The sequence below is a fragment of the Eriocheir sinensis genome, chromosome 5 (genome assembly GCF_024679095.1).
Source record: "Eriocheir sinensis breed Jianghai 21 chromosome 5, ASM2467909v1, whole genome shotgun sequence".
Classification (NCBI taxonomy): Eukaryota; Metazoa; Arthropoda; class Malacostraca; order Decapoda; family Varunidae; genus Eriocheir; species Eriocheir sinensis.
In genome coordinates, this window is record NC_066513.1 from 10,736,779 (window position 1) to 10,763,746 (window position 26,968).

Sequence of the window (26,968 nt, forward strand, 5' to 3'; positions counted from 1 at the left end):
CTATTTTGTGATGCGGAATACAATGAACTGTTTATATTGGCATGGACAAATTAATTGGATAAATATTGCGGCCGCAAAAATACAAGAAAGTAGGCCTATGTGAAATGACATGACAATCATGTCATTCATACTCACGGTAAAAAGCTAATACCATTATTTGCTATCTAGAAATCATGAAGTTAATAAGATAAATACTTATTATTAAATAATATTATTTGAAAGTATGAGAGTCTACCCTTAAGCCACTTAACATGCACTCCTTGGAAAGGTGTAGACTGCGTGAGGACTACAGTGAGGTATTTAAATGGATTAGATGGAGTAACAAGGGCGGTCTAAAAGATTGTTCAATTAAAAAGTCAGAACACGCACTACCGGGTATAAGTTAGATACGTTCAAGTTTAGAAAAGATATAGTAAAAAAAATTGGTTCACGAACACAGTAGTGGAAGAGTGGAATAAATTGAGTAGGTACGTATATGAGGCAAACACAATTGAAACCCTCAAACGAAGATTATATTAATTTATTGATGGGAAAGGAATACGATGAGCAACCTATCTTCAGGAGCTGCCATGTGTAGGGCGTCTGGCCTTTTGTTGTCTCCTTATGTCCTTGTGTATCTTTGTGTATCTTTGTCTTTGGTGAATCTGAAGTTATTCATCTTAAATCATTACTATGTGTCGTACCAGGCTCTCTTACCATAAGAACCTCATTCAAATCAGTTTTATTAAAGCCCTTCATTATATTTTTTACAGGAAAGGAAGCAGCTCAAGGGAATAAAAAAAGTGTAGAAAAAAGGCCCGCTAAACGCTGTTCCTAATATATATATATATATATATATATATATATATATATATATAGATATATATATATATATATATATATATATATATATATATATATATATATATATATATATATGGCAGACAACACCCAGCTATCACCTTCCTCAACACTAAACATCCTCGGTCTATCCTTAACTCAAAATCTCATCTGGAAACTTCATATCTCATCTCTTACTAAATCAGCTTCCTCGAGGCTGGGCGTTCTGTACCGTCTCCGCCAGTTCTTCTCCCCTGTATTCACCATTCATTCAGCAAGCTACATGTTGCCACAGTACACATCTCCCTATCCAACATCCCCGGAGCAAACTACGTGTTGTCATAGTGCAAGTCTCCGTTTCAAACGCACCCACAGCAAGCTACGCTTTGCCACAGTGCTAATCTCCCTATCCAACACACCCGCAGCTAACTACGGGTTGCCACAATGCTCATCTCCGTATCCAACACACTAACAGCAAGCTATGCGTTGCCACAATGCTCATCTCCGTATTCAACACACCCACAGCAAGCAAGCAGGGGTAAGTGGGGGATTAATCCTCCCAGGGGTCCTGCGTCCCTGCCCTATGGTGATCAGTCAGTCCAGCACCTGATCTGGGCTGGTTGACGGGAGGGGTTTGGACCCCCCTCCCCCCACAAAAAAATTTCCCTGCCAAAAGCAAATTAAAAAGTAGAGGTCGACCCCATTCTAGTCTTGCCGGGGGTCCCGACCGCTCGGCAAGCTTCCACGATGCATCCGCATCCAGGAAGCCTGCCGTCAGCGACGGGTGCAGGGTAAAGCCTACGGGACCTCTGCACCTCGAAGGAGGAAGGGCCCCCTAGCCCCTCTTTTTTGTTTTCGGGGTGGCCGGGGTGGTGCAGAGGCTGCGCCTGCCCGCAGAACCAGGCCCGGTGTTAACCTTCGGAGGGCTCTGCGTGTGGGCTCCTGGAACGTCCGGAGCCTCTCGGATGATGATCGATTGCCCTATCTATCAAATGAGCTCAGAAGGCTGAGGGTGGACATAGTGGCACTCTCTGAGACGAGGAGGCCTAGCATTGGCGAGATCAGCAAGGGGGGGTATAGCTTCTACTGGTCCGACATGAGCAATGGCTCCCATCTCATCTCGATGGGCATCGCCAGCCAACTGCTGCCATTTGTGGTTGAGGTTGTTCTGGATGATGAGCTTATAATGCGAGTGAGGCTGAAGCACACACTGGGCTTCAGGTCTCTTGTTGCGGTGTACGCTCCTACTGAGATGCGTGAAATTGAAGAGAAGGAGATGTTCTACGCCAAACTCGACTCCGTATTAGACCAGTGCCCTCCCCGGGACACACTCATTGTCCTGGGCGACTTTAATGCTACTACTGGCACTGACAGAGTTGGCTACGAGCTATGTGGTGGTCCCCATGGTTCTGGCACCAGGAACATCAACAGCTGAATTTTGCTCATTCCAGAAGGTTGAGAATTGCCGGATCCTGGTACCAGAGAACAGAGTTGCACCTCTGGACTTGGTATAGCGATGCCGGAGGAGTAGCTAAGGAAATTAACAACATCCTCGTAAGTACTCGTTGGAGGGTTTACCGGAGTGCTGAGTTCTTTGCAACTGACCATAGCCTTGTTGTTGCAATACTCAGGCTTCATGTCAGGTCCAGAAGAATCTCGAGATGCAACAATAGTGTTCCATCTTGAGAGGCTGAAGGACCTGCCATGTGCTCAGGAGTATCCAGTGACAGTCTCAAATCGGTTCGGTTTGATCAGCACCCTTGAGGACCCTGTAGAACTGTGGGATACTTCCAAACATGAGACTCTGCAAGCTGCCAAGGAGTGCACTGGAGAGCGCCCGAGATCAAGGAGTGGCTTTGCCTCGGTGGAGACGCTGGAAAATATTGAGGAGAGTCGCGCTGTCAGACTTGCTGGGAATCAGGACCAGTACAGGGCTCTGTCGCGTAGAACTAGAGCTCTCCTGAGGAGAGACAAAGAGAGGTATGTCAGGGGTCTCGCTGAGGAAGTCGAGGGCCATTTAAATGCGAATGACCTCCGACCTGCTTACCGAGCCGTGAATAATCTCCGTTCCAATTCTCCCTCTCAAGTGAGAGCTATCCGAACAGCTGATGGCTGCCTCGTATCGGACATGGATGGGCAGAGGGCTCGTTGGGCTGAGTATTTTGAGCAGCTGTACATGGCGGACCCTCCACCTAGGCAGCTTCCAGTTGCTGGGTTGCAGGTGGCGGATGCTCATCCACCCATCGACGAGAGCCCACCCTCTCTGGTTGAGGTCAGAGGCTGTGGCAAAGTTGAGAGGTGGAAAGGCACCTGGCACCTGTAACATCAGTGCGGAGCTGCTCAGACCTGGAGGTGAGGCCATGATCCGCGGGTTGCACGCGGTCTTGACTGCCGTATGGCAGTCCGGCACCATTCCTCCTGACTGGAAGAAGAGGTCCAGTCCCTATCTGGAAAGGGAAAGGAGACCGACAGGATTGCAACAACTACCCTGGTATTACATTGCTCAGTGTGCCAGGCAAGGTGCTTTCCCACCTGTTGCTGATGCGAATTCGCAGCCAGCTACTGAAGATGCAGAGACCTGAACAGTCTGGGTTCATGCCTGGTGAGTGAACAACTGACCGCTTACGTACTGGTGGAGCGCCGAGGTGAGTTTCGACAGGGGATGCTTGCAGCCTATGTCGATCTCAAGTAGGCGTTTAACTCACTCAGTGCATCGCGAGCCACTCTGGGATATTCTCCTACTCCGTGTGATTCCTGCGAGGACTATTTATTTGCTGACTGGCCTGTATTCTGGGACAGAGAGTTCTGTGAAGTGTGTGGGGGGTTTGTCCAGCTTCTTTCCCGTGAATGCGGGAGTGAGGCAGGGCTGTGTCCTTGCCCCATCGCTTTTCAACACTGGGCAAAGTTGTGGACCAGAGTCATTGTGGAGCATCCATTGGCAATACCAGGGTCACTGACCTTGTTTTTGCCGATGATGCAATAATCATGGCGGAGTCGCTGGAGGTTTTGGTGATGGCTCTCGAGGCACTGCACGAGGAGACGAAGCCCTTGGGACTTCTGGTCTCCTGGGCGTAGACCAATGTACAGGTGTTTGGAGGTTTGCTAGATGAAACAGTATAGTCTGTTCATGCTTGTGACAAGGACGTTGAGATTTCAGAAAGTTTCACGTATCTTGGTAGCGTAGTTCATAACAACGGTGTCTCGCCAGGAAGTCTTCCTGCGGATTGGCGTGACCAACGGTGTTATGGAATCGCTCAATACGGGAGTATGGCGTTGTCGATATCTGTGCGAAAGGACAAAGATCCGGATCTTTAAAGTTCCCTATGCTCCCTGTCTTACTCTATGGTTGTGAGACGTGGACACTAAATGGGGACTTGGAGAGGCGGATTGATGCCTTTGGTAATAAATGTCTACGCAGAATCATGGGATATCGCTAGAATGACTTTGTATCAAATCGGCGACTACTCGGTGATACTGATTCGACATATATTACCTGCATAGTCCGTCAACGAAAACTCCAGATATACGGGCATGTGGCACGTTATCCTGAAGGTGATCCTGCTCATCGGGTTGTCTCTTTAAGAGATAATCCTGAGTGGAGGAGGCCAAGGGGACGCCCACGGAGTTCGTGACTTGAGCAAGTCGATAGATCCTACTCGCCCGGAGGGACCCCCGTGCTTGGCTTCGTAGGGTGGGCGAGGCGACGCGCCTCCCGACGTATGCCCCCACTGATTGATTGATTGATTGATAGCAAGCTACGCGTTGCCATAGTGCACATCTCCTTTTTCCAACACACCCTCAGTTACGCGTTGCTCCGTATCCAACACACCCACAGAAAGCTCCGCTTTATTTTTATTTTTTTCCAAGGAGGGGCAACAGGCTCATGAAAGGGAGGGGAGGGTGCCGACAGACCGACTCTATCGGCTGGCGGCAGCCTAGCCGACCAAGTCGGTCTGCCGACGAAGACTGGCCGCTTGCGTGTCTCTGAGCTCCGCGTTGCCACAGCGCACTTATCCGGGTCGCATAATTTCGGAAGGTCGTAAGCAAGATCTAAATAAAGTAGGTTCTACCTACGGTTGGCTCAAAATTCGTCGCATTCCGCGCATCCTCGCGAGGCTCCTCCCAGACACTGACGTAGCACAGGGTATAAAAAAAGCTGACCGAGCTCCCTTCAGTCACACCACGACACTTGACCTGACACACACCTGCCCCCCGCTCTCCGCCCTTCTACTCTCCCTCGCTCCCGTCAAATTCTCTCTCTCTCTCTCTCTCTCTCTCTCTCTCTCTCTCTCTCTCTCTCTCTCTCTCTCTCTCTCTCTCTCTCTCTCTCTTTATGTGTGTGTGTGTGTGTGTGTGTGTGCTAGTGTGTGTGTACACCCACACCCACAGAGAGAGAGAGAGAGAGAGAGAGAGAGAGAGAGAGAGAGAGAGAGAGAGAGAGAATGAATGAATGAATTTAGCGGGAGCGGGCGAGAGACGGCAGCGAGCGAAGAGCTGATGTCAGGTGTCAGGTCAACTGTCATGATGTGACTGATGGGGTTGCCTACTCGCTCAGCTTTTTTTTTTATACCCTGTGGAGGGAGAGAGAGAGAGAGCGGGAGGAGGCTCCTCCCTCGGGTTCAAGTTACGTCACTTAAGCTGCGCGTAGGTCGACCTCCCCTTATTTAGATCTTGGTTGTAATGTGTTTTTTTCCCGTGGAGGCTAGCCCCACCCGCTGCAGTGACGTCTCGCGCGGCTAACTCCTTATTGGCTGCTGCTGCCTGACCCCCGCCCCCCCCCCCCCCACCGCCTCTCTCTCTCTCTCTCTCTCTCTCTCTCTCTCTCTCTCTCTCTCTCTCTCTCTCTCTCTCTCTCTCTCTCTCTCTCTCTCTCTCTCTCTCCTAGATGCACAGAGAGAGAGAGAGAGAGGAACGAAGGGAGAACATAAATATAGACAATAGTGATAGACAATGGTGGGATTACGATGACTCAGTGTAAGAGAGAGAGAGAGATCGTTGTGTCTGTTAACTTGTCTGAGAGAGAGAGATTTACGTAGATAGATTTACATAGAAAATCAGACCACACAGACCCCATGGTCCAGACTAGGTGGTCTGTCCTTAAACCTAAGTGATTTTACATTAATCAGATGGCTCCAAAACGTTGCTTTTCTACTCTAGTTAATATTAAGTTCAAGGAAGTGACGGTCGAGCTTGTTTTTAAAGGAGTCAATCGTGTTACACTGGACCACTGATGGTGGGAGCTTATTCCATTCTCGCACTACAACGTTGGTGAAGAAAAATTTGGTGCAGTTTGAATTTACTTGTCTACATTTGAGTTTTGTGCCATTGTTCCTCGTTCGCAAAGTGTCATCGATCATAAACAATTTTGTTCTGTCTACATTCGTGAAACCATTAAGCATTTTAAAACATTCGATCAGTTTTCCTCGGAGGCGACGTTTCTCAAGAGAGAACATGTTAAGGGTGGAAAGCCTTTCTTCGTAAGATTTGCTGCGCAAGGAAGGAATCATTTTTGTTGCTCGACGCTGAACACCTTCTAGTTTAGCAATGTCCTTTGCATGGTGGGGAGACCAAAACTGTACCGCATATTCCAAGTGGGGTCTGACTAAACTATTGTAGAGCGGAAGTAATACATCTTTATTCTTGAATAAAAAGTTTATTTTAATGAAGCCCAACATTCTGTTCGCTTTATTTGCTGCATCGATGCATTGATGTGAGAATTTGAGGTTTGACGCGATTTTAATCCCCAGGTCCTTAACGCATTGAACGCTTGTGAGTTTAACGCCGCGTATTTCGTAATCGAACTTCTTATTTTTTGTTCCAACTTGAAGGACCTGGCACTTGTCTACGTTAAAGGGCATCACCCATTTATCCGACCAAGCTGAAATTTTGTGCAAATCCTCTTGGAGGCTTTGCCTGTCTTGGTCAGTGAGAACCGAGTTACCAATCTTTGTGTCGTCTGCAAATTTACTAATGCGATTATTGAGTCCAACATCCACGTCGTTGATGTAAATAATGAAGAGCTCTGGGCCAAGAACCGACCCCTGAGGGACACCGCTAGTGACCGGCGCCCACTCTGAGTTAAATCCGTCAATCACAACTCTTTGTTGTCTGTTGCTCAACCAATTCGCGATCCATTGGTTTACTTGACCGTCAATGCCTATTTGCTTTAATTTATAAAGTAATTTATGATGTGGGACCTTATCAAACGCTTTCTGGAAATCAAGATAGACTACGTCCACTGATTTGGTTACGTCATAAATTGAGAAGAGATCGTTATAAAAGGTCAGTAGGTTTGGCAGGCAGGATCTTTTGTTACGGAAGCCATGTTGTGAATCCCCAATTAATGAGTGGCTTTCGAGGTAACTCACAATTTTGTCTCTAATTATGCTCTCGAGTAGCTTACCTACAATTGAAGTTAGACTAATGGGTTGGTAGTTACCTGGTATTTTTTTGTCTCCTTTCTTAAAAATCGGTGTCACGTTAGCCTTTTTCCAATCCGAAGGGACGATGCCTTGTCGCAAGGACAAGGAGAGAGAGAGAGAGAGAGAGAGAGAGAGAGAGAGAGAGAGAGAGAGAGAGAGAGAGAGAGAGAGAGAGAGATGGGGGAGGCAGGCAGCAGCAGCCAATCAGGGGTTAGCCGCGCGTGACGTCACTGCATAGGGTGGGGCGGGAGAAAATCCTTACAACCTTCCGAAAATATGTCTCCGGGTCCTTCTCGCCAGGAAGGGTTACCAGAGGCTGCCGATCGGTGTGGGACAGGACCCGGGCCACGCAGACCGTCCGCCATGCCCACACCCAGACAACGGCCTTCCACCCACTCCTGCTGCCGCCCACGCCCACTCTCATCACGCCGCGTCCCTACGTGCCTGCCAGACACTACGACATGGCCAAGGTGAGGGGGTAGTGGTGGTACTAGTAGTATAGTATTTCCACGAGAAACTGGTGGCTGGGGTAGTGGCAGCTGCGGGGTCAGCCCCGCACCGCACCTTGCCACACACTCTCAACACCTCTCGCTTTCTCTCATATATCTTTAAATGAAATTAATTAAATAATTGGATAATCCAATGAGGTCATATATACAGTGTTAAGATTCTTTCGTTTTTAGGATAATAACAAAGATTTTGTATAAATACCACGTCACTTGACAATGTTGGAATAGAACGTAGTCAAGTGTCCTGGTATTTATACAAAATATTTGTTATTATCCTAAAAACGAAACAATCTTAACACTGTATGTCCCTACTGGATTATCCAAATATTTAATTAAATTCATTTAAAGATTTTAAATAGCTGACATATGAAAGGAAGTGAGAGGCATTGAGAGTGTGTGGCAAGGTGCCGGTCGGGGCTGACCCTGCAACCGCCACTATCCCACCCGCCAGTTTCTCGTGGAAATACTATAGTAGTAGTAGTACGTAGTAATAGTAGTAGTACGTAGTAGTAGTAGTAATAGTAGTAGTGGTCGTAGTAGCAGTAGTAGTGGTCGTAATAGTAATAGTAGTAGTAGTAGTAGTAGTAATAGTAGTTGCGGTAGTAGTAGTAGTAGTAGTAGTAGTAGTAGTAGTAGTAGTAGTAGTAGTAGTAGTAGTAGTAGTAGTAGTGGCTGTGTAGTAGTAGTATCAATATTGGTAGTAGTGGGAGTAGTAGTAGTAGTGGCGGTAGTAGTATTAGTTTAATAAGGTAGTAGATAGTAGTGATAGTAATGTGAGTGGCATTAGTAGTAGTAGTAGTAGTAGTAGTAACAGTAGTAGTAGTAGTAGTAGTAGTAGTAGTAGTAGTAGTAGTAGTAGTAGTAGTAGTAATAGTAGTAGTAGTAGTAATAGTAGTAGTAGTAACAGTAGTAGTAGTAGTAGTAGTAGTAGTAGTAGTAGTAGTAGTAGTAGTAGTAGCAGTAGTAATATAATTCTTTTCGTTCTTCCTTTTCTTCTTAATAATATTATTATTATTATTATTATTATTATTATTATTATTATTATTATTATTATTATTATTATTATTATTATTATTATTATTATTATTATTCACGTTATTATTGCATATAGCATTGTTACTAATTATTAATAATTTATTAATTATTAGTATTGATTCTACTTTTCTGTATGTGTTTGTGTGTGTGTGTGTGTGTGTGTGTGTGTGTGTGTACAGGTCGTTACGGTGCAGAGGATCGTGCGCGGCTTCCTGGGACGACGAAAGACAGTGAGGGTGATGAGGGTGAGTCTTCTTCTTCTTCTTCTTTTTCCCATATTTATTTTTCTTCATTATTTCTTCTTTTTCCTATTTTTTCTTTCTTCGTTATTTTTTTCATCTATTCCTTCTTCTTCTTCTTCTTCTTCCTCTTCTTCTTCTTGTTCTTCTTGTTCTTCTTTTCTCTTCCATTTTCCTTTTTTTCTTCTTTTTCTCTTTCTTCTTGTTCATTTTCTTGTTCTTGTTTTTTCTTCATCCTCTTCTTCCTATTTGTTTCTTTAATTTTTCATCTTACTCTTTCTTTTCTTGTTCTTGTTCTTCCTCCTCTTTCTATTTTAATTTTTTTTTTTTTTTTTTTCTTTTCATCTGTCTTCTTTTTCCTTCTTGTTCCTCTTCTTCTTGTTCTTTTTGTTCTTGTTCTTTTTCTTCTTGATATATTTCATATTCAATTTCCTCTTTCTCCTCCTCCTCCTTCTCCTCCTTCTCCTCCTCATCCTCAGCCTGCTCATAATTTCTTCCTTTTCCTCCTCCTCCTCCTTCAATCTTATTTCCCCGGCATCAATTATGTTCAAATGACAAATAATGACACAAAAGTCATCTTGTATCGAAACCCTCAATGTACAAGTGATACAGTTTCTTCCTTACGTGTATCTATTTATTATTGGCATATTTATTTATCAATTTCATTCATCACGCATCATATTTATCATTGCTAAGATACGGGCGGCGGCTGAGGAATCAATACGGAGGAGGATGGTTAATACAGGGGCCACTGGTGAGGACCCAGAGCGTGTATCCTCCCCCCTCGAGTCTTGTTACAGCACTGACGGAGACTCGGACCCCCAGCAGGTAATAAGTGGTTTGAGTTGATGTTTTCATCGCTATGCTTTCCTATAGGCTCTGCTATGTGTTAGAGAAGGAATCCAAACGCAGTAGGAAGTAGGATGTAAAGTAAAAGCAGAAAGGCTGTGTTAGTGCATGCTTGTGAGAGGGGTATAGGAATCATTATAGACACTGCTATGCTTTTCAATGGAGTCTGTTAGACGCTAGAGTCCAACATCATCATCATAAGAAGAAAGGTTGTGTTAATGCATGCTTGTTAGAAGGGTAAAGGAATGGAGACGCTGCTTTTCTCTATTACAGGCTCTGTTAGGCGTTAGAGAGGGAGTCATATGTCGTAGGGATCAGGATGTAAGGATGAAGAAAAAGTATAGGGCTGTATTAGTGCATGAATTAGAGGGGTAAAGAAAGGAATGGAGACGCTTCTATGCTTTCCTATAGGCTGTGTTAGACGTTAGAGAGGGAGTCCAAACGTAGAAAGAAAGAGAATGTAAAGTAGAAGAGAAAAAGTGGCTATGTTAGTTCATGCTTGTGAGAGGGTTAAAGGAATGGAGACGCTGGTTGGCTGCTCTGCATGTGGCTACCTAAAATATTTTTTTTTACGGCAAGGGAGACAGCTCAAGGGCACAAACAAATAGTACACAAAAAACCGCTAAGCGCTGCTCCAACAAACGCAAACAGACCACGTTGCCAAAAGAGAAGTCAATTTCAGGAGAAGAGATGTCTTGACACTCAAGTCAAGCCACAGGCAGGAGAAAATGTAGACAAAGGAAGGTTGTTCCAGAGTTTATCAGCGGAAGAGATAAAAGAATGAAGGTGCTGGTTAACTCTTGCATAGGGGGAGGCTGTGGCTGAATGGTTAGCGTGCCGGCGCCGCGTCCGGGAGATCCAGGAGGGACGCAGGTTCGAATCCTGGCCGCCACACAGCTGGGATTTTTCAGTCACAGCAGAGTGGCCTAAGACTACCCACATGTTGCCCTGAAGACCACCTATCAACCCAAACTCTAGATTACCTCTCCAAAGACAGGCTCAAAGATGAGCTCCGTGGGGCATTATAAGCCAAAACAAGATGGCGCCACTATAAACACTCGCCTGCGCCACAACGGGTTGGGTCGACCATCAGGCCCCACCAGTGAAAAAGCCTAACGGTGTCATAGGCCGCGACGCAAAAAAAAAAAAGGGGGGGTTTGAACAGTATAGGGGTGAGCAAGAGGAGAAAGTCGAGTGCAGCATGCAGTTAGGAAGTTCAGAAGAGCAGTCAGCATGAAAATATCGGTAGAAGATAGAAATAGATGCAACACTGAGGCGGATTTTATGAGGTAGGAGACTGTCAGTACCCTACACGTATTCCCGACCGTCTTGGAGACAGGCCCAACATTCTAGACCTCTTCCTTACCTCTAATCCTTCTGCTTACTCTGTCAAACTGTTCTCTTCGTTGGGCTTCTCCGATCATAACCTTATTTCTGTTTCCTGTCCTATCGCTCCTGTACATCCTCTGGACCCACCGAAGAGGCAGGCGATGCTTCTGGCATTTTGCTTCAGCTCGGTAGGACGACCTGAGGATGTTCTTTTCCGATTTCCCGTGGAATGATTACTGCTTCCAGGAGAGACCCCCCTCTGTGTGTGCCCAACGCATCTCAGAGGTGATTGTCTCTGGAATGGAGGCATACATTCCTCGTTCTTTCTCTACTCCTCATGCTAAAAAGCCTTGGTTTAATCATGCTTGTTCTCGTGCTATTAAAGATAGAGAGGCAGCTCACAAAAGGTTCCAGAGCCTTCGAACTCCCGCTAACTATGACCTTTACATTTCAGCTCGGAATCGTGCCAAATCTATTCTCCGACTTACCAAAACTTCTTTTATCAATAGAAAATGTCAACACCTTGCTTCTTCTAATTCTTCCCGTGACATCTGGCATCTAGCCAAGAATATCTCCTCCAATTTTACTTCTTCCTCTTTCCCTCCTCTCTTTAACCCTGACGGCAGCACTGCCGTCTCATCTGTCTCTAAGACTGAACTCTTCGCTCAGACTTTCTGTAAGAACTCCACCTTGGACGATTCTGGTCATATTCCTCCTACTCATCCCCCCTCTGACTCCTTTATGCGTGTTATTAAGATTCTTCCAAATGATGTTTTCTATGCCCTCTCTGACCTCAGCTCTCAGAAGGCTTATGGACCTGATGGAGTGCCTCCTATTGTCCTTAAAAACTGTGCTTCCGTGCTGACACCCTGCCTGGTCAAACTCTTTCGTCTCTGCCTATCAACATCTACCTAAGAAGGGTGACCGTTCCAATCCCGCATACTACCGCCCTGTAGCTTTACTTTCCTGTCTATCTAAAGCTTTTGAATCAATCCTTAACCGGAAGATTCAAAAGCATCTTTCCACTTCTAACCTTCTATCTGATCGCCAGTATGGGCTCCGCAAGGGGCGTTCTACTGGCGATCTTCTTGCTCTCTTAACTGACTCTTGGTCATCCTCTCTTAGCCATTTCGGTGAAACTTTCTCTGTTGCGCTAGACATATCGAAAGCCTTCGATAGAGTCTGGCACAAGTCTTTGCTTTCTAAACTGCCTTCTTTCGGATTCTATCCCTCTCTCTGTTCCTTTATCTCCAGTTTCCTTTCTGGCCGTTCTATCTCCGCGGTGGTAGACGGTCACTGTTCTTCCCCTAAACCTATCAACAGTGGTGTTCCACAGGGCTCTGTCCTATCATCCACTCTCTTCTTGTTATTCATCAATTATCTACTTTGCATAACAAACTGTCCTGTCCACTCATACGCCGACGACTCCACCCTGCATTATTCAACTTCTTTCAATAGAAGACCCTCTCAACAGGAAGTACACGACACCAGACTGGAGGCTGCAGAACGCTTAACCTCAGACCTTGCCATTATTTCCGATTGGGGCAGAAGGAACCTTACATAAGAACATAAGAACATAAGAACGCAGGAGTCTACAAGAGGCCGGTAGGCCTGTACGAGGCAGCTCCTTTGACCCTAAGCTCCCGTGTATCTAACCCCACCTAATATCGCTGTCCATGAATTTATCTAATCTATTTTTGAATGTGACAATTGTATTGGCACTCACCACATGACTGCTAAGCCTATTCCACTCATCCACCACCCTGTTAGTAAACCAATTTTTGCCTATGTCCCTGTTGAATTTGAACTTATCCAGTTTAAACCCATTACTCCGTGTCCTACCCGGTTCTCTTACCAGCAAAACCTTATGAATGTCTCCCTTATTAAAGCCCTTCATCCATTTATAAACCTCGATCATGTCTCCACGCACCCTTCGCCTTTCTAGAGAATGCAAGTTTAACTGTTTGAGTCTTTCCTCGTATGGCAAGTTTCTCAACCCCTGAATTATCTTAGTCATCCTCCTGTGCACCGATTCTAACATTTTGATATCCATTCTATAGTAAGGTGACCAGAACTGAACCGCATAGTCAAGATGAGGTCTAACTAATGCTAAATATAGCTTGAGGAAGACTTCGGGGCTTCTGTTGCTTACGCTCCTTGAAATAAATCCCAGTACCCTATTAGCTCGATTTCTAGCTTGAATGCATTGTGCCCTTGGACGGAGATCAGAGCTCACTAAGACCCCTAAATCCCTCTCGCACCCAGACCTACTTATGAGAGTGTCATTTAAGCAATAGTTATGTGAAGGATTGTTCCTACCTACACTCACCTTGTGTCCTTCAATGCCTCAAAAACTCAATTTCTCCACCTATCAACTCGACACAATCTTCCAAACACCTATCCCCTATTCTTCGACAACACTCAGCTATCACCATCTTCAACCCCAAACATCGTCGGTCTATACTTTACTTAAAATCTCAACTGGAAACTTCACATCTCCTCTCTCGTTAAATCAGCTTCCTCGAGGTTGGGCGTTCTGTATCGTTTCCGCCAGTTCTTCTCCCCCGCGCAGTTGCTATCCATATACAGGGGCCTTGTCCGCCCTCGTATGGAGTATGCATCTCACGTGTGGGGGGGGCTCCACTCACACAGCTCTTTTGGACAGAGTGGAGTCTCAGGCTCTTCGTCTCATCAGCTCTCCTCCTCCTACTGATAGTGTCCTACCTCTTAAATTCCGTCGCGATGTTGCCTCTTTTTCTATCTTCTATCGATATTTCCACGCTGACTGCTCTTCTGAACTTGCTAACTGCATGCCTCCCCTCCTCCCGCGGCCCTGCTGCACACGACTTTCTACTCATGCTCATCCCTATACTGTCCAAACCCCTTATGCAAGAGTTAACCAGCATCTTCACTCTTTCATCCATCACGGTGGTAAACTCTGGAACAATCTTCCTTCATCTGTATTTCCTCCTGCCTACGACTTGACCTCTTTCAAGAGAAGGGTATCAGGACACCTCTCCTCCCGAAATTGACCTCTCTTTCGGCCACCTCTTCTGATTCTTTTTTAGGAGCAGCGAGTACCGGGCTTTTTTTTATTATTGTTTAATGTTTTTGTGCCCTTGAGCTGCCTCCATTGTTGTAAAAAAAAAAAAAAAAAAAAAGAGGAGAGGAGTTGATGAGACGAAGAGTCTTACGGTGGGATTATCAGTCAACCTCTTCCCTCTTCGTCGAAGCGTCTCTTAGAGATTGTGCTTCTGTTTAGTGGTATTAGGAAACGCTCTCTTCTCTTCCACCTCGGCAGCTATCCTTCCTTACATTTTTGGTACTACTGCAAATCAAACAAAAGCTGAAAACCGAAAAATTAATGCATTTTAGGTACATTTCTATAATGAAAAATATTGTGTGGCTAATATTTATGTAAACAGTGCTTGATACAGTGACATCCACTATACATAGCAGAAAATTTTATATTGATGCGTTGGTTGGTAGCTGTGGCGACGTGTGTTTACTAGGCAGTCCGAGCCCAGGGTTGCCAAATGGCATTTTTCATTACATTGCCTTCTTGAAAATCACAAATAACATGCTGGATAAATTCTCTGTGGACATGTGTGACTAAATACGTAAGGTGTACAGCACTGACGATATCTCCTTGGATGTTTTATTTGATTAACTACCCCCAAGCAATACTGCACTACAACCTGCAAGCTGCACATGGTAAGTTATAGAATTTCTATTTTTTTATTGATCTTTATTAATAATGGTTATTCTAATATTTTTTTTATTACAAAACATGGCGGACCTTTCTTAATTAAAACAAACAAATGAAAAATAAATCACAAACACACACACACACACACACACACACACACACACACACACACACACACACACACACACACACACACACACACACACACACATAATTACATAGAATTACATATAGAATCAGACCACACAGACCCCATGGTCCAGACTAGGTGGTCTGTCCTTAAACCTAAGTGAATCTACACTAATCAGATGGCTCCAAAACGTTGCTTTTCTACTCTAGTTTATATTAAGTTCAAGGAAGTGACGGTCGAGCTTGTTTTTAAAGGAGTCAATCGTGTTACATTGGACCACTGACGGTGGGAGCTTATTCCATTCTCGCACTACAACGTTGGTGAAGAAAAAAATGGTGCAGTTTGAATTTACTTGTCTACATTTGAGTTTTATGCCATTGTTCCTCGTCCGCAAAGTGTCATCGATCATAAACAGTTTTGTTCTGTCTACATTCGTGAAACCATTAAGTATTTTAAAACATTCGATCAGTTTTCCTCGGAGGCGACGTTTCTCAAGAGAGAACATGTTAAGGGTGGAAAGCCTTTCTTCGTAGGATTTGTTGCGCAAGGAAGGGATCATTTTTGTTGTCCGACGCTGAACACCTAATTTAGCAATGTCCTTTGCATGGTGAGGAGACCAAAACTGTACCGCATATTCCAAGTGGGGTCTGACTGAACTATTGTAGAGCGGAAGTATTACATCTTTATTCTTGAATAAAAAGTTTATTTTAATGAAGCCCAACATTCTGTTCGCTTTATTTGCTGCATCGATGCATTGATGTGAGAATTTGAGGTTTGACGCGATTTTGACCCCCAGGTCCTTAACGCATTGAACGCTTTTGAGTTTAACGCCGCGCATTTCGTAATCGAATTTCTTATGTCTTGTTCCAACTTGAAGGACCTGGCACTTGTCTACGTTAAAGGGCATCTCCCATCTATTCGACCAAGCTGAAATTTTGTGTAAATCCTCTTGGAGGCTTTGCCTGTCTTCGTCAATGAGAACCAAGTTATCAATCTTTGTGTCGTCTGCAAATTTACTAACGCGATTACTGAGTCCAACATCCACGTCGTTGATGTAAATAATGAAGAGCACTGGGCCAAGAACCGAGCCCTGAGGGACGCCATTAGTGACCGGCGCCCACTCTGAGTTAAATTCGTCAATCACCACTCTTTGTTGTCTGTTGCTCAACCAATTCGCGATCCATTGGTTTACTTGACCGTCAATACCTATTTGCTTTAATTTATAAAGTAATTTATGATGTGGAACTTTATCAAACGCTTTCTGGAAATCAAGATAGACTACGTCCATTGATTTGGTTACGTCATAAACTGAGAAGAGGTCGTTATAAAAGGTCAATAGGTTTGATAGGCAGGATCTTTTGATACGGAAGCCATGTTGTGAATCCCCAATTAACAAGTGGCTTTCTAGGTAACTCACAATTTTGTCTCTAATTATGCTCTCAAGTAGCTTACCTACAATTGAAGTTAGACTAATGGGTCGGTAGTTACCTGGTATTTTTTTGTCTCCTTTCTTAAAAATCGGTGTCACGTTAGCCTTTTTCCAATCCGAAGGGACGATGCCTTGTCGCAAGGACATATTGAATACGGTTGTGAGGAAGGAGACTATTTCGCTCTTTGTTTCTTTTAGCAGTATAGGATATACTTTATCGGGTCCTGGACTTTTATTTGTTTTAAGTGAATGGAGAGCTTTAAGGACTTCATCGGTTGTTATTTCAAAATTAGGCAATGCATGCTCGAGATTTACATTAGTACTGGTGCTGGTGGTAGTGGGAGGAAGACTGTTAGTATTAAACACCGAGGAAAAGTAACTGTTTAAGAGGTTTGCAAAGTGTTGGCTGTCAGTCACTAGTGCACCGTCGCTGTTTGTTAAAGGTCCAATTCCACTTCTGATCGCCTTTCTGTTGTTTATGTAACTGAAGAAAGATTTCAGATTATTTTTACAGTTAGCTGCAATATTTTCTTCATATCTACGCTTTGCCTGACATACTAATTTTTTTACTCGTCGCCTGGCATCGTTATAAAGTCTAATGTTTTCGGGCGTGCTTTGTTCTTTCTTTAACCCGTAAAACAATTTTCTCTCCTTGGCTTAGATAATTTTCTTCTAGAAATTCGATCATTCTATGTGACTAGTCTTCTGTACGTGATAGTGTCGCCCAGTCGATATGGGGGAGGTTAAAGTCTCCTAATATCAGTGAGTCGCTGTTATTAAGTGACTGCCTTAAAACGCTGTACATTTCAAGGTCGTCATCGAGTGATTGCCCCGGAGTCCTGTAGGTGACAGATATATTTAAATTGACTTTTGCAATGTTTACTCGCACACACAAATATTCAACGTTACTGTCTCTTGGTGTTTTGTCAGTGGGTTGCAAATAGCTTTTGACAAAAAGGGCGACGCCACCGCCTATACGGTTTACACGATCTTTGTTGAAGAGTCTGTAGCCATCTATGCTGTATTCGGAACTTAAATCAATATATGTGGTGTCGATAAATGTTTCGGTTATAGCAATTATGTCAAAATTTTCTGTTAGAGCAAGACATCTCAGTTCATCAAATTTGTTTCTTAGGCTACGCGCATTGAAACTAAGGATTTTTAAGTTATCTAGAGGCTTGGTAATAGAGGTGGTGGTACTTGCGGGATCACGGTTATGGGTTTGTTGCGATGCATGGCGTCTATTTACACGGGCGGGGTGGAGGGACGTGGCTGAGGGTCGTTTTTTGATTGGGTGTCACGTACTGCGTCGTTGAGGAGCCTTCCGAATCTGCTTGCCCCGATGGGAGACAGGCGAATTATATCCCTGTGGAAGAGCTCACTTTGTCCGTAGAAATTGTCCCAGGCGTTGAAGAACTCCACGTCAAGCTCTCTGCAAAGAGTCTGTAAGCGGTTGTTTAGGCTGAAGGCCTTACTGAAGAAGTCGCTCTCCGCCCACGTCCGTGGTAGAACTCCTGAAATCAAAATGTAAGGGAATTTAGACTTATACTGCTGGATGAGCCTGCGGTACTTGTCCAGGAGTTCCTCAGACCGGGTCGTGGTGACGAGAGAGAGAGAGAGAGAGAGAGAGAGAGAGAGAGAGAGAGAGAGAGAGAGAGAGAGAGAGAGAGAGAGAGGAAGTTTGGTAATAAATCGCTCAGTTTGGCTATGAATCTTCATGGAACTGGTAAGCGCCCGCTCATGAGACTTGGCAACCCTACCCGGGCGGCTTGTTCCAATGTTGGCTTATATTATTATAGGAACAGTGAAGTCTTGAATAAACAGAAAAATATTGTTTCTCGCATTGTATGACTTTTTATATAAGGCCCAGAAAATTTAGATTGTTCTTATACCCAATTAATAATACAGTAACATAGTAACATGGAAAAATGTTGTAATAAATCATTAAATGTGCGAAGATTACGGCGAAGAGGTGGTCTTCAGCTGCTCTTCCTGAAGAGAGAGAACATAGTTCGTTTCCTTCCCGCTCACCGATTCGCGCGCTGCACAAAGACACTCCTCGTCACTGATGATACCGTTTGGTCCACGAAGACTGCTTTCCTCGCGGGAAGTGGTAAGAGGTTGACTAATAATACCGCAGTTAGACTCCACTCTATCCAAGAGAGCTGTGTGTGTAGTGCCCCCCCACAAGTGAGATGCATACTCCATACGAGGGCGGACAAGGCCCCTGAATATGGACAGCATCTATACGGGGGAGAAGAACTGGCGGAGACGATACAGAACGCCCAACCCCGAGGAAGCTGACTTAGTAAGATAGGAGATATGAAGTTTCCAGTTAAGATTGTGAGTTAAGGATAGACCGAGGATGTGTTTTGCGTTTAGTGTTGAAGAAGGTGAAAGTTGAGTGTTGTCGAAGAATAGGGGATAGGTTTTTGAAAGATTGTGTCGAGTTGATAGGTGTAAAAATTGAGTTTATAAGGCGCTGAAGTACACTAGGTTCCTCCTACCCTAGTCAGAAATGATAGCAGGGTCTGAGGTTAGGCGTTCTGCAGCCTCCAGTCTGGAGCCTTGTAATTATGAGTCTAGGACAACTGGCCGCGGCCACCTGTCCGCAGACTAACTGGCCGCGGGAAACTGGCCGCGACCTACTGGCCGTCAAATTTAGCAATAAGGCTAATCGCCGCGGCCAACTCGCCGCCATATGGAGCTTTTTGTTGTTGACTGATAAAATTGTGTTTGATAAAACAAGAGGGTTAAAAAAAAATTATGGAGTGCTTTATTGAAATAAAGAAATATAAGATAATTATGCAAAAATGCTAAACTTTCAAATTTACTTTATTAAGTAATTGAGAAAAAAATAGGATGCAACTGCAAATATCTATGAAAAGTTATGTGCAAGTCCCCTAAGATATTCAACATAATTTCTACCCTCAATATCCTGCGATCAGCTGCTCGGAATATAGGTCTCTTCCACGTTGGACTTTTTTCAAACAATCAATAAATTTCCAAACAGTAGTATGTTGCATTCCAAGTTTATATTGCAGTCTTCCATCAGCTGCTTCTGCGTGATTGTTTGTCCTGTCTTCGTCATTTAAGGAGAGTGCATAAACGTTCCACATTTCATGTGGAAAAAGTGGAGCACGTCTGCCAACATTGTTGTCCTGAAACCAATCATGAAACACTTGAAATTCACCTGGTAGCTCATCAGCAAGATTTTCAAATGCTTCAGTCATATATACCATGGGAACAAATGCCAGGGCCAGGGTTTGTTTTTCTTCATTCCTACCGCCCCCAACACACATTCGTTTTCATCACTATCAAAGAGCTATTACAGACTTATCGAGGTCACCTCCCGATTTTTTTTTTAAGTAAAAATACTGGTTAACGGAGAAAGTTAATGGGTCCTTTTAGGGTTGCCAAATAGCATAATGATTAAAAATTAAGAGACTCGTATCTTATGAACCCGAACTGAGTCAGTCATCAAGAGATTCGTGTCTTTTTAACACAATCATAGATGTATCCGCGGGGTTCAGTTGGCCGAGGCGAATTGGTCGGCGGCTAGGTGGCCGCGGCCAGTTGTCCCAGTCCCTGTAATTACTGTTGGGAAGGTCTTCTGTTGAACGAAGTTAAATAATGCAGAGTAGAGTCATCAGCGTACGAGTGGGTAGGATATTTTGTTCTGAAAAGATCATTGATGAATAATAGAGAGTGTGAAAGAGGACAGAACCCTGCGGAACACCACTATTAACAGGTTTAATGGAAGAACAGAGACCGCTTACCACTGAAAGGTCAGAAGTGGATAGATGCTTATGAATCTTCCGGTTAAGGATTTATTTAAAAGCTTTAGAAATACATATAAGATAAAAAGACAGAGTGAATGGATGAAAGAATGAATGAGAGCAATAAATAGATAAATAAATAAATAAATAAATGAATAAATAAATAAATAACGAAAGAAAGAAAGCAGAAAATAAAGAAAAAAAGCATTAATAGAGGGGGAAGGACACTGATAAAGAAAGAAAAGGCAGAAACAAAAAAAAGGAAAGAGAGAATGAAAGAGAAAACAAACAAAAAGAAAGAAAAAATAGAATGAAAGGAGGAGGAAGTAAGTGGAAGAGAAAAAAAGACGAGCTTTATTTCCATCTTTCGCTTTTATCTGTCTTCTTACTCTTTTTCTTTCTTTCCTTTTTTGTTTTCTTTCTTTTGATTTCTCTTTCTTTCCTTTTTATCAGTGTTTTTTATTTATAACTCTTTCCTTCTCCTGTCTTTGTCTTTTCTTTCATTTTTTTCTTCCTTCATTAATTTATTTTCTATCATTCATTCGATCATCCACACGTTGATTCATCCTTTATTCTCTTCCATCCCTTCACCGCCCGCCACCACACAGCGTCGGGAATGGCTGGTGCCCCTCACTGAACTGTATGCGCGGCTGGAGAACTGGCGGCGGCGACAGGTGGAGCTAGTGACTGCAACGTTGACGGGGCGGGAGCGGCGGCGGGCACTATCGGCGCTACTGGACAAGGAGACAGAGCTGTTGCGGGCGCTGGAGGCTCACCGCGCCATTCGCTCCGCCCGACGCAGAAACGCCGCTGTGGCCCACTTCTTGCAGGAGGTTAGATGTGTGTGTGTGTGTGTGTGTGTGAAGGTGAGTGGGTGTGGCGAGACGTGGCGGTGAGGAAACGGGGTGCTATTTTCTCTACTTAAGACGATGAGAGAAAGTGTGAGTGAGTGATATGTTTAACGAACGAGGGAATGAGTTGTAAATAAAACCCACACTGGCAGACGATAAAGATTTATTTTTATCAAGCAGTTTCAGTGGACTCTGCCACCATGTTCAGTGGTGTGAAGGAAGAGTAGAAAGTAGGTATAGTGGTTCATAATTCTTCTTATATACAAAACGGAACGGGTAAATATGGAAGGGGCAGGACAGGGAGGGGTGGGTGGACCCGTCAGGTCAAATAGAGGGAAGTAAGGTCACTATCCGGCCCCAACGCTGCGATTGGCAGATGGGGGTGGTTAAGGGGGCGGGAAGAGACTTCACCAGTGACCTCATTACCGAATCGAGCTTGAAATTACCGTCATACAAATTAAAATCACTATGTTTCTTTATACACATTGCCTCAATAACCTGATTTTTTTTATAATTAATACATTTATATAACAGATGGCTGCTTTCCCAAGATATCCTATGATTTGTATTTTCCATATGTTTAAAAATAGCAGTACGATCGTTACCTATTCTAACAGCATACTTGTGTTCTTTAATGCGTGTGTTGAGATCTCTACCTGTTTCGCCTATATAAACTAGTTGACAATCTTCACAAGGGATTTTATAAACACCAGCTGCAGATGTTTGTAAAGATTGGCAACTAACGTATATTGGCGAAACATGTAGAGATTTCAACACATCCATTAAAGAACATTAGTATGCTGTTAGAAAAGGTAACGATAAAAATGCTATTTTTAAACATATGAAAAATACATATCGTAAGATTTCTTGGGAAAGCAGCCATCTGTTATATAAATGTGTTTAATATAAAATAAATAAAAAACGTAAGGTTATTGAGGCAATGTGTATAAAGAAACAGCAATTTTAATTTGTGTGACCGTAATTTCAAGCTCGATCCGGTAATGAGGTCACTGGTGAAGAAGTCTCTTTGACGGCCCACCCCTCCTGTCTCCCATATTTACCATTCCTTTTGTAAAGAAGATGAATTTGTCAATCACTATACCTACTTCTACTCTTCCTTAATCCCCCCAGCTGTCAGTCGCAGCGTTGTGGCGGGGTGGTGACCCTACTTCCTTCTATTTGACCTGAAGGGTCCACCCACCCCTCCCTGTCTTACCCCTCCCATATTTACCTGTTCTGTTTTGTATATAAGAAGAGTTGTGAACCATTTTACCTACTTCTATTCTTCCTTTACACCACAGAAGATGGTGGAAGTGTCCGCCAAAACTGTTTGGTAAAAATATACCTCTATCGTCTGCCAGTGTGGGATTTATTTACATCAAAAAGATCACGTCAGTATGATTAGCCCATTCTACGAGGGAATGAGTTGTTTAAGGAACGTGTGTGGGTAGGGGAGGAGGGGGTATTCTACTCCCCACTTAATTAAGACGGTGAGAGAAAGTGAGTGAATGGTGCATTGAATGAACGTGGGAATGTCTTTGTTTTCTCATTTTTTCCCTCTGTCTTCATTGTAGAGGCATAGTGTGATGTCTTTTTCTCCTTTCTTTTATCCTTCGCCTTCCCCCCATATCGAACACACACACACACACACACACACACAAACACACAAACACACAAAAGGTACAATACATATGTATGAAAGAGTCAAGCTATCGTTCTTTCTTCCTTACAAAGTTCGACACGTCTACTCTCTCAGGTGTCGCGGCCGCAGGTTTGGGCGGTTCGCGGGCGTGTCGGTGCCGTGGAGGTGGAGACGGCGGATACCCATCCCATCAGGACGCTCGCAGGTCTGGCCACCTCGCTGTTGCAGGACGCCACGCCGGACCAGCGCGCTAGCCACCTACAGACGCTCGCCACCACGGTTGGCTCCTCTTGTTATCTAGTTATTCTCCAACTTGTCTGGTCTTATATTGATATACGTATCGGCACCTCAGTTCGCCTGTTTAAAAAGACTCTTGTAGAAGTTGCTGAGCTTTTCATGGAGTTTTTTTTTATCCTACTGATAGTTTCACAGGACCTCTGCATCCTGAATTGGAAAATCACCCATGAAAACCCGGTTTATTTTTCTGTTCCCCTAGGCTTAGAAAATGGTCGTAATAGTAGCCTGATACGTTTAATTAAGAATATGGACCTTACACACACACACACACACACACACACACACACACACACACACAACATTAACAAACACAAATCTTTAGAATCACCATACAATCTCTCTCTCTCTCTCTCTCTCTCTCTCTCTCTCTCTCTCTCTCTCTCTCTCTCTCTCTCTCTCTCTCTCTCTCTCTCTCTCTCTCTCTCTCTCCTCACCGCATCCCTCCCCTCCCCTCAGGTCGTGAATCTTTCTTTCTTTCTTTCTTTCTACCTTTCATTATTTTTCTCCTTCACTCCCTCTTTCCCATTCCCTCATTTATTTCCTCTCCCTCTCTCTCTCATATATAACTCCACCCCTCCCCTCACCTCAGGCCAAGAATCTTCCTCGCTTTCCATCGCTCCCTCACTCCCACTCACTATCATTTTCCTCCTCTCCCCTCCCGTCAGGTCGTGAACCACCAAGCGGGTCGCGCGGTTGTCGGGGCGGCAGCGGGCGGAGGCGGGGCGGGGTGGGGAAGCAAGCGCGTGGCGGCTGACCTACAGAAGCTGGCAGGTCGCGGGCTGAACCTCCTCGCTCGCGGGACCACCGACGGGCGGCTGTGAGGGTTGCGGCGGCGGCTACACGGTCTGATCAAGGCCTTCTAAAAGGGAAGGCCTGTGCACAGGGGGCGTGACGTCAGCCTACGTCACGGGGGTTGGGCCATGGATAGCGGCCTGCTTGTATGGCAACTCGAGAGCTATCTGGAGAATCTGGCAGCGAGCGGGTCGCGACCGGGATGACCAGTCGAGGATTGCTCGTGACCCGTGAGGAGAGCCTGATTTACTGCGGCATATTTTACACCATATTGCCGAGACTTTAGGATAAATCTGTGATAATAGAGACAACACAATGCCGGGGAAGTGCTCCGTGCCTCTCTGCAGAGGAAATTATAATAGTGATTCTCGTGTTAGTGTCTTCTCCTTCCCGAAGAATCCAGAGCAGCTGACCACATGGGTCCGGGCCATTCACCGCGAGGATTCTTTTATCCCCACAAACCATACCAAAGTAAGTATATCAAATGATTCGTATATGTTATATGTATCTTTCTTTGCCCGGCTACACTGTGGATTTAATCAAGCTACTTCTGTTGTAACTCACAAGACATTAGAGAAGTATTGGAATCTAATTGTTATTATCAATGTGGCGGGAAGCTGATGAAAACAATGGCTCTCCAGTATTTTCTTATACTGGGAAGGAGGATGGCTATTTTTTTAATGGCATTACTGTTATGAATATTGTTACTAAGGTCCTGATAAAATTCAAGCATCAGCTTTCTAACAAAAAATAAATAAACTAGCTATAAATAAAAGAACCACATTTCAATTTAGTTACCCAGCCATATGTCCCGTATACTCAATTTTCTTTAGTCATTTTTAATAGCCTTATTTAATTCTTCTATATATATATATATATATATATATATATATATATATATATATATATATATATATATATATATATATATATATATATATATATATATATATATATATATATATATATATATATATATATATATATATATATATATATATATATATATATATATATATATATATATATATATATATATATATATATATATATATATATATATATATATATATATATATATATATATATATATATATATATATATATATATATATATATATATATATATATATATATATATATATATATATATATATATATATATATATATATATATATTATATATATATATATATATTATATTATATATATATATTATATTCTATATATATCGTATGTATTGTATATACACACACACAGGGTGTGAACTTCACTTTCGTCCGGAGGAAATCGAGCGGGAGACTTCATTTTTTGATGAGCGAACCGGCAGAACACTTACAGCAAAACTGTCAATGCCAAGGCTTCGTACTGGAGCTGTTCCATCAGTATTTCCTAATTGTCCCTCCTACCTCTCTTCATCTGCAACGTTGAGAGAACCACCTGAGGAAAGGAAGTGCCGGAAAGAAAAGGTTGCTCTTCAAGCTGCCATAGCACAAAGCATCGAGGAAGACTTACAGTACCAGCAGCAAAGAAAATTTACAACATTACAGGAACTCAAAGATAAGTTGACATTTCTTGAAAATTATTGGACGGTAATAAGTGATGAAGAATCTCTCTCAATATGCCACATCATTCACTCGCCCCATCCAGAAATAAAGTTAGCTCTTGAAATTGACAGTAAGTTAATGGTAAAGGTTTTTGTAAATAATGTTGCTGTGCAAAGATTAGGTGAATACAGCATCCCTTCAGCCATTGATGAGATGAATTCTCTTGAACAGTTATTAGAGAACCTACAGAAATGTGACGGTGAAACCTATCCTTCCAGACCTAGTCAAACCATTTTTTTGCTGCAACTTGTTATTTACTTGCTGACACTCCTTCAAAAACAGTTGCCTAAACATCTCAATACTTTGACAGTAATATGTGAACAACTCCGCTTGATGACTCTACAAAGGATTGAGTATTCACCGGACTTCATGATTTTTTCATGCCTTCTGCATAGCTGCTCCCCACAAGGCTATAGATTCCTGAGGAGAACAGTGTATTTAATACTTTCTTGATTGTCAACTATTAGAAGACTTACCTTATCACAAAACGTGAGTCCTTCATCTGAGCAGCAAAAGAGTAACTTTTTGATGTATATAAGAAATAAGTTTAAATTTTGTCACCCAAGGACACAACTGTAACTCTAATGATTGATGAAATTCATATTAAGTCATTCTTTGACTATAAAGGTGGAAACATTGTTGGGTCAGCTTTTAGTGGTACCGAGGCGGCAACCAGTGCTTTTGTATTTATGCTGAACAGCGTATGCTCAAAATTTAAAGATGTTGTCCACATATTGCCTTCTAAGTCCATGAAGTCAGAAACACTGTTCACCTTCATCAATACTGTTATACAAGGATTAGAAGAGATTGGTTTCAGAGTCATATGTGTCTTAACTGATAACAATGCCATCAATAGTAAAGCTATGTCCTATTTTTCTTCTCCGCCAAAATTGTCAATTGCTTACCCACATCCACCAGATTCTTCCAGACCTCTCTTTTTCATGTTTGATTCAGTTCATTTATTGGCATATTCCCCACAGTAAAGAGCACTTGCAATGCACCTTTCACTACTCTAAAGAGGCTTCACTCTATAGAAGAAGATTCACTTTTAAAGTATGCTTACAAGCTAACTTTAAAATCTCTGTTCCCATCAAGTCTTGAGAAGCAAAATGTTCACTTAGTCATTCAGATTTTCAATGAATATATTATTGAGGCACTTGTCACTATAGGGAAAAAACATTGTTTGCCTTACTATGAAGATGTGGCTGAATTTATTAAAATAATTTATCACTGGTGGACTGTCATGAATGTTAAAAATCCATTTAAAGGTATCCGGCTCAATAATAAATATGCTACTCCTCTAACAAATGCCAGTAATGACGATAAGTATTCTTTCCTAAACAATTTTTGTACATGGTTAGAACACTGGAGAGTATGCCGGACAGGGTTGGAAGGCTGTCTAAAGAGACATTCAGAGCACTCAAACATACAACCCACGCTATGATGGAAATAACAGACTATTGCATAAATGAACTTAAGCTGAGATACATCTTACCAGGTAAATTTCAAACTGATCAACTTGAGTCCAGG

The 26,968-nt window shown here is 43.2% G+C and overlaps 1 protein-coding gene across 1 annotated transcript; it reads left to right on the forward strand.

Annotated features, from left to right (window-relative positions):
- The first annotated feature begins 1,915 nt into the window (after positions 1–1,915).
- Positions 1,916–24,747, forward strand: LOC126982955 (IQ and ubiquitin-like domain-containing protein). The gene is made up of 8 exons (XM_050835296.1): positions 1,916–2,097; positions 2,271–2,377; positions 7,542–7,711; positions 8,965–9,030; positions 9,721–9,852; positions 20,858–21,082; positions 22,857–23,021; positions 23,705–24,747. The coding sequence occupies exons 1-8, from the start codon at positions 1,916–1,918 to the stop codon at positions 23,858–23,860; spliced, it is 1,203 nt and encodes a 400-aa protein (XP_050691253.1). The 3' UTR covers positions 23,861–24,747.
- The last annotated feature ends 2,221 nt before the right edge of the window (positions 24,748–26,968 follow it).

Excerpts from the sequence above, each read along its gene's own strand:
- LOC126982955 (XM_050835296.1), top strand. The coding sequence starts at position 1,916 with ATGAGCAATGGCTCCCATCTCATCTCGATGGGCATCGCCAGCCAACTG. Across the intron at positions 2,098-2,270 it reads GAAATTGAAGAGAAGGAGAT|AAGGTTGAGAATTGCCGGAT; the intron begins GTTCTACGCCAA and ends TGCTCATTCCAG. Across the intron at positions 7,712-8,964 it reads GACACTACGACATGGCCAAG|GTCGTTACGGTGCAGAGGAT; the intron begins GTGAGGGGGTAG and ends GTGTGTGTACAG.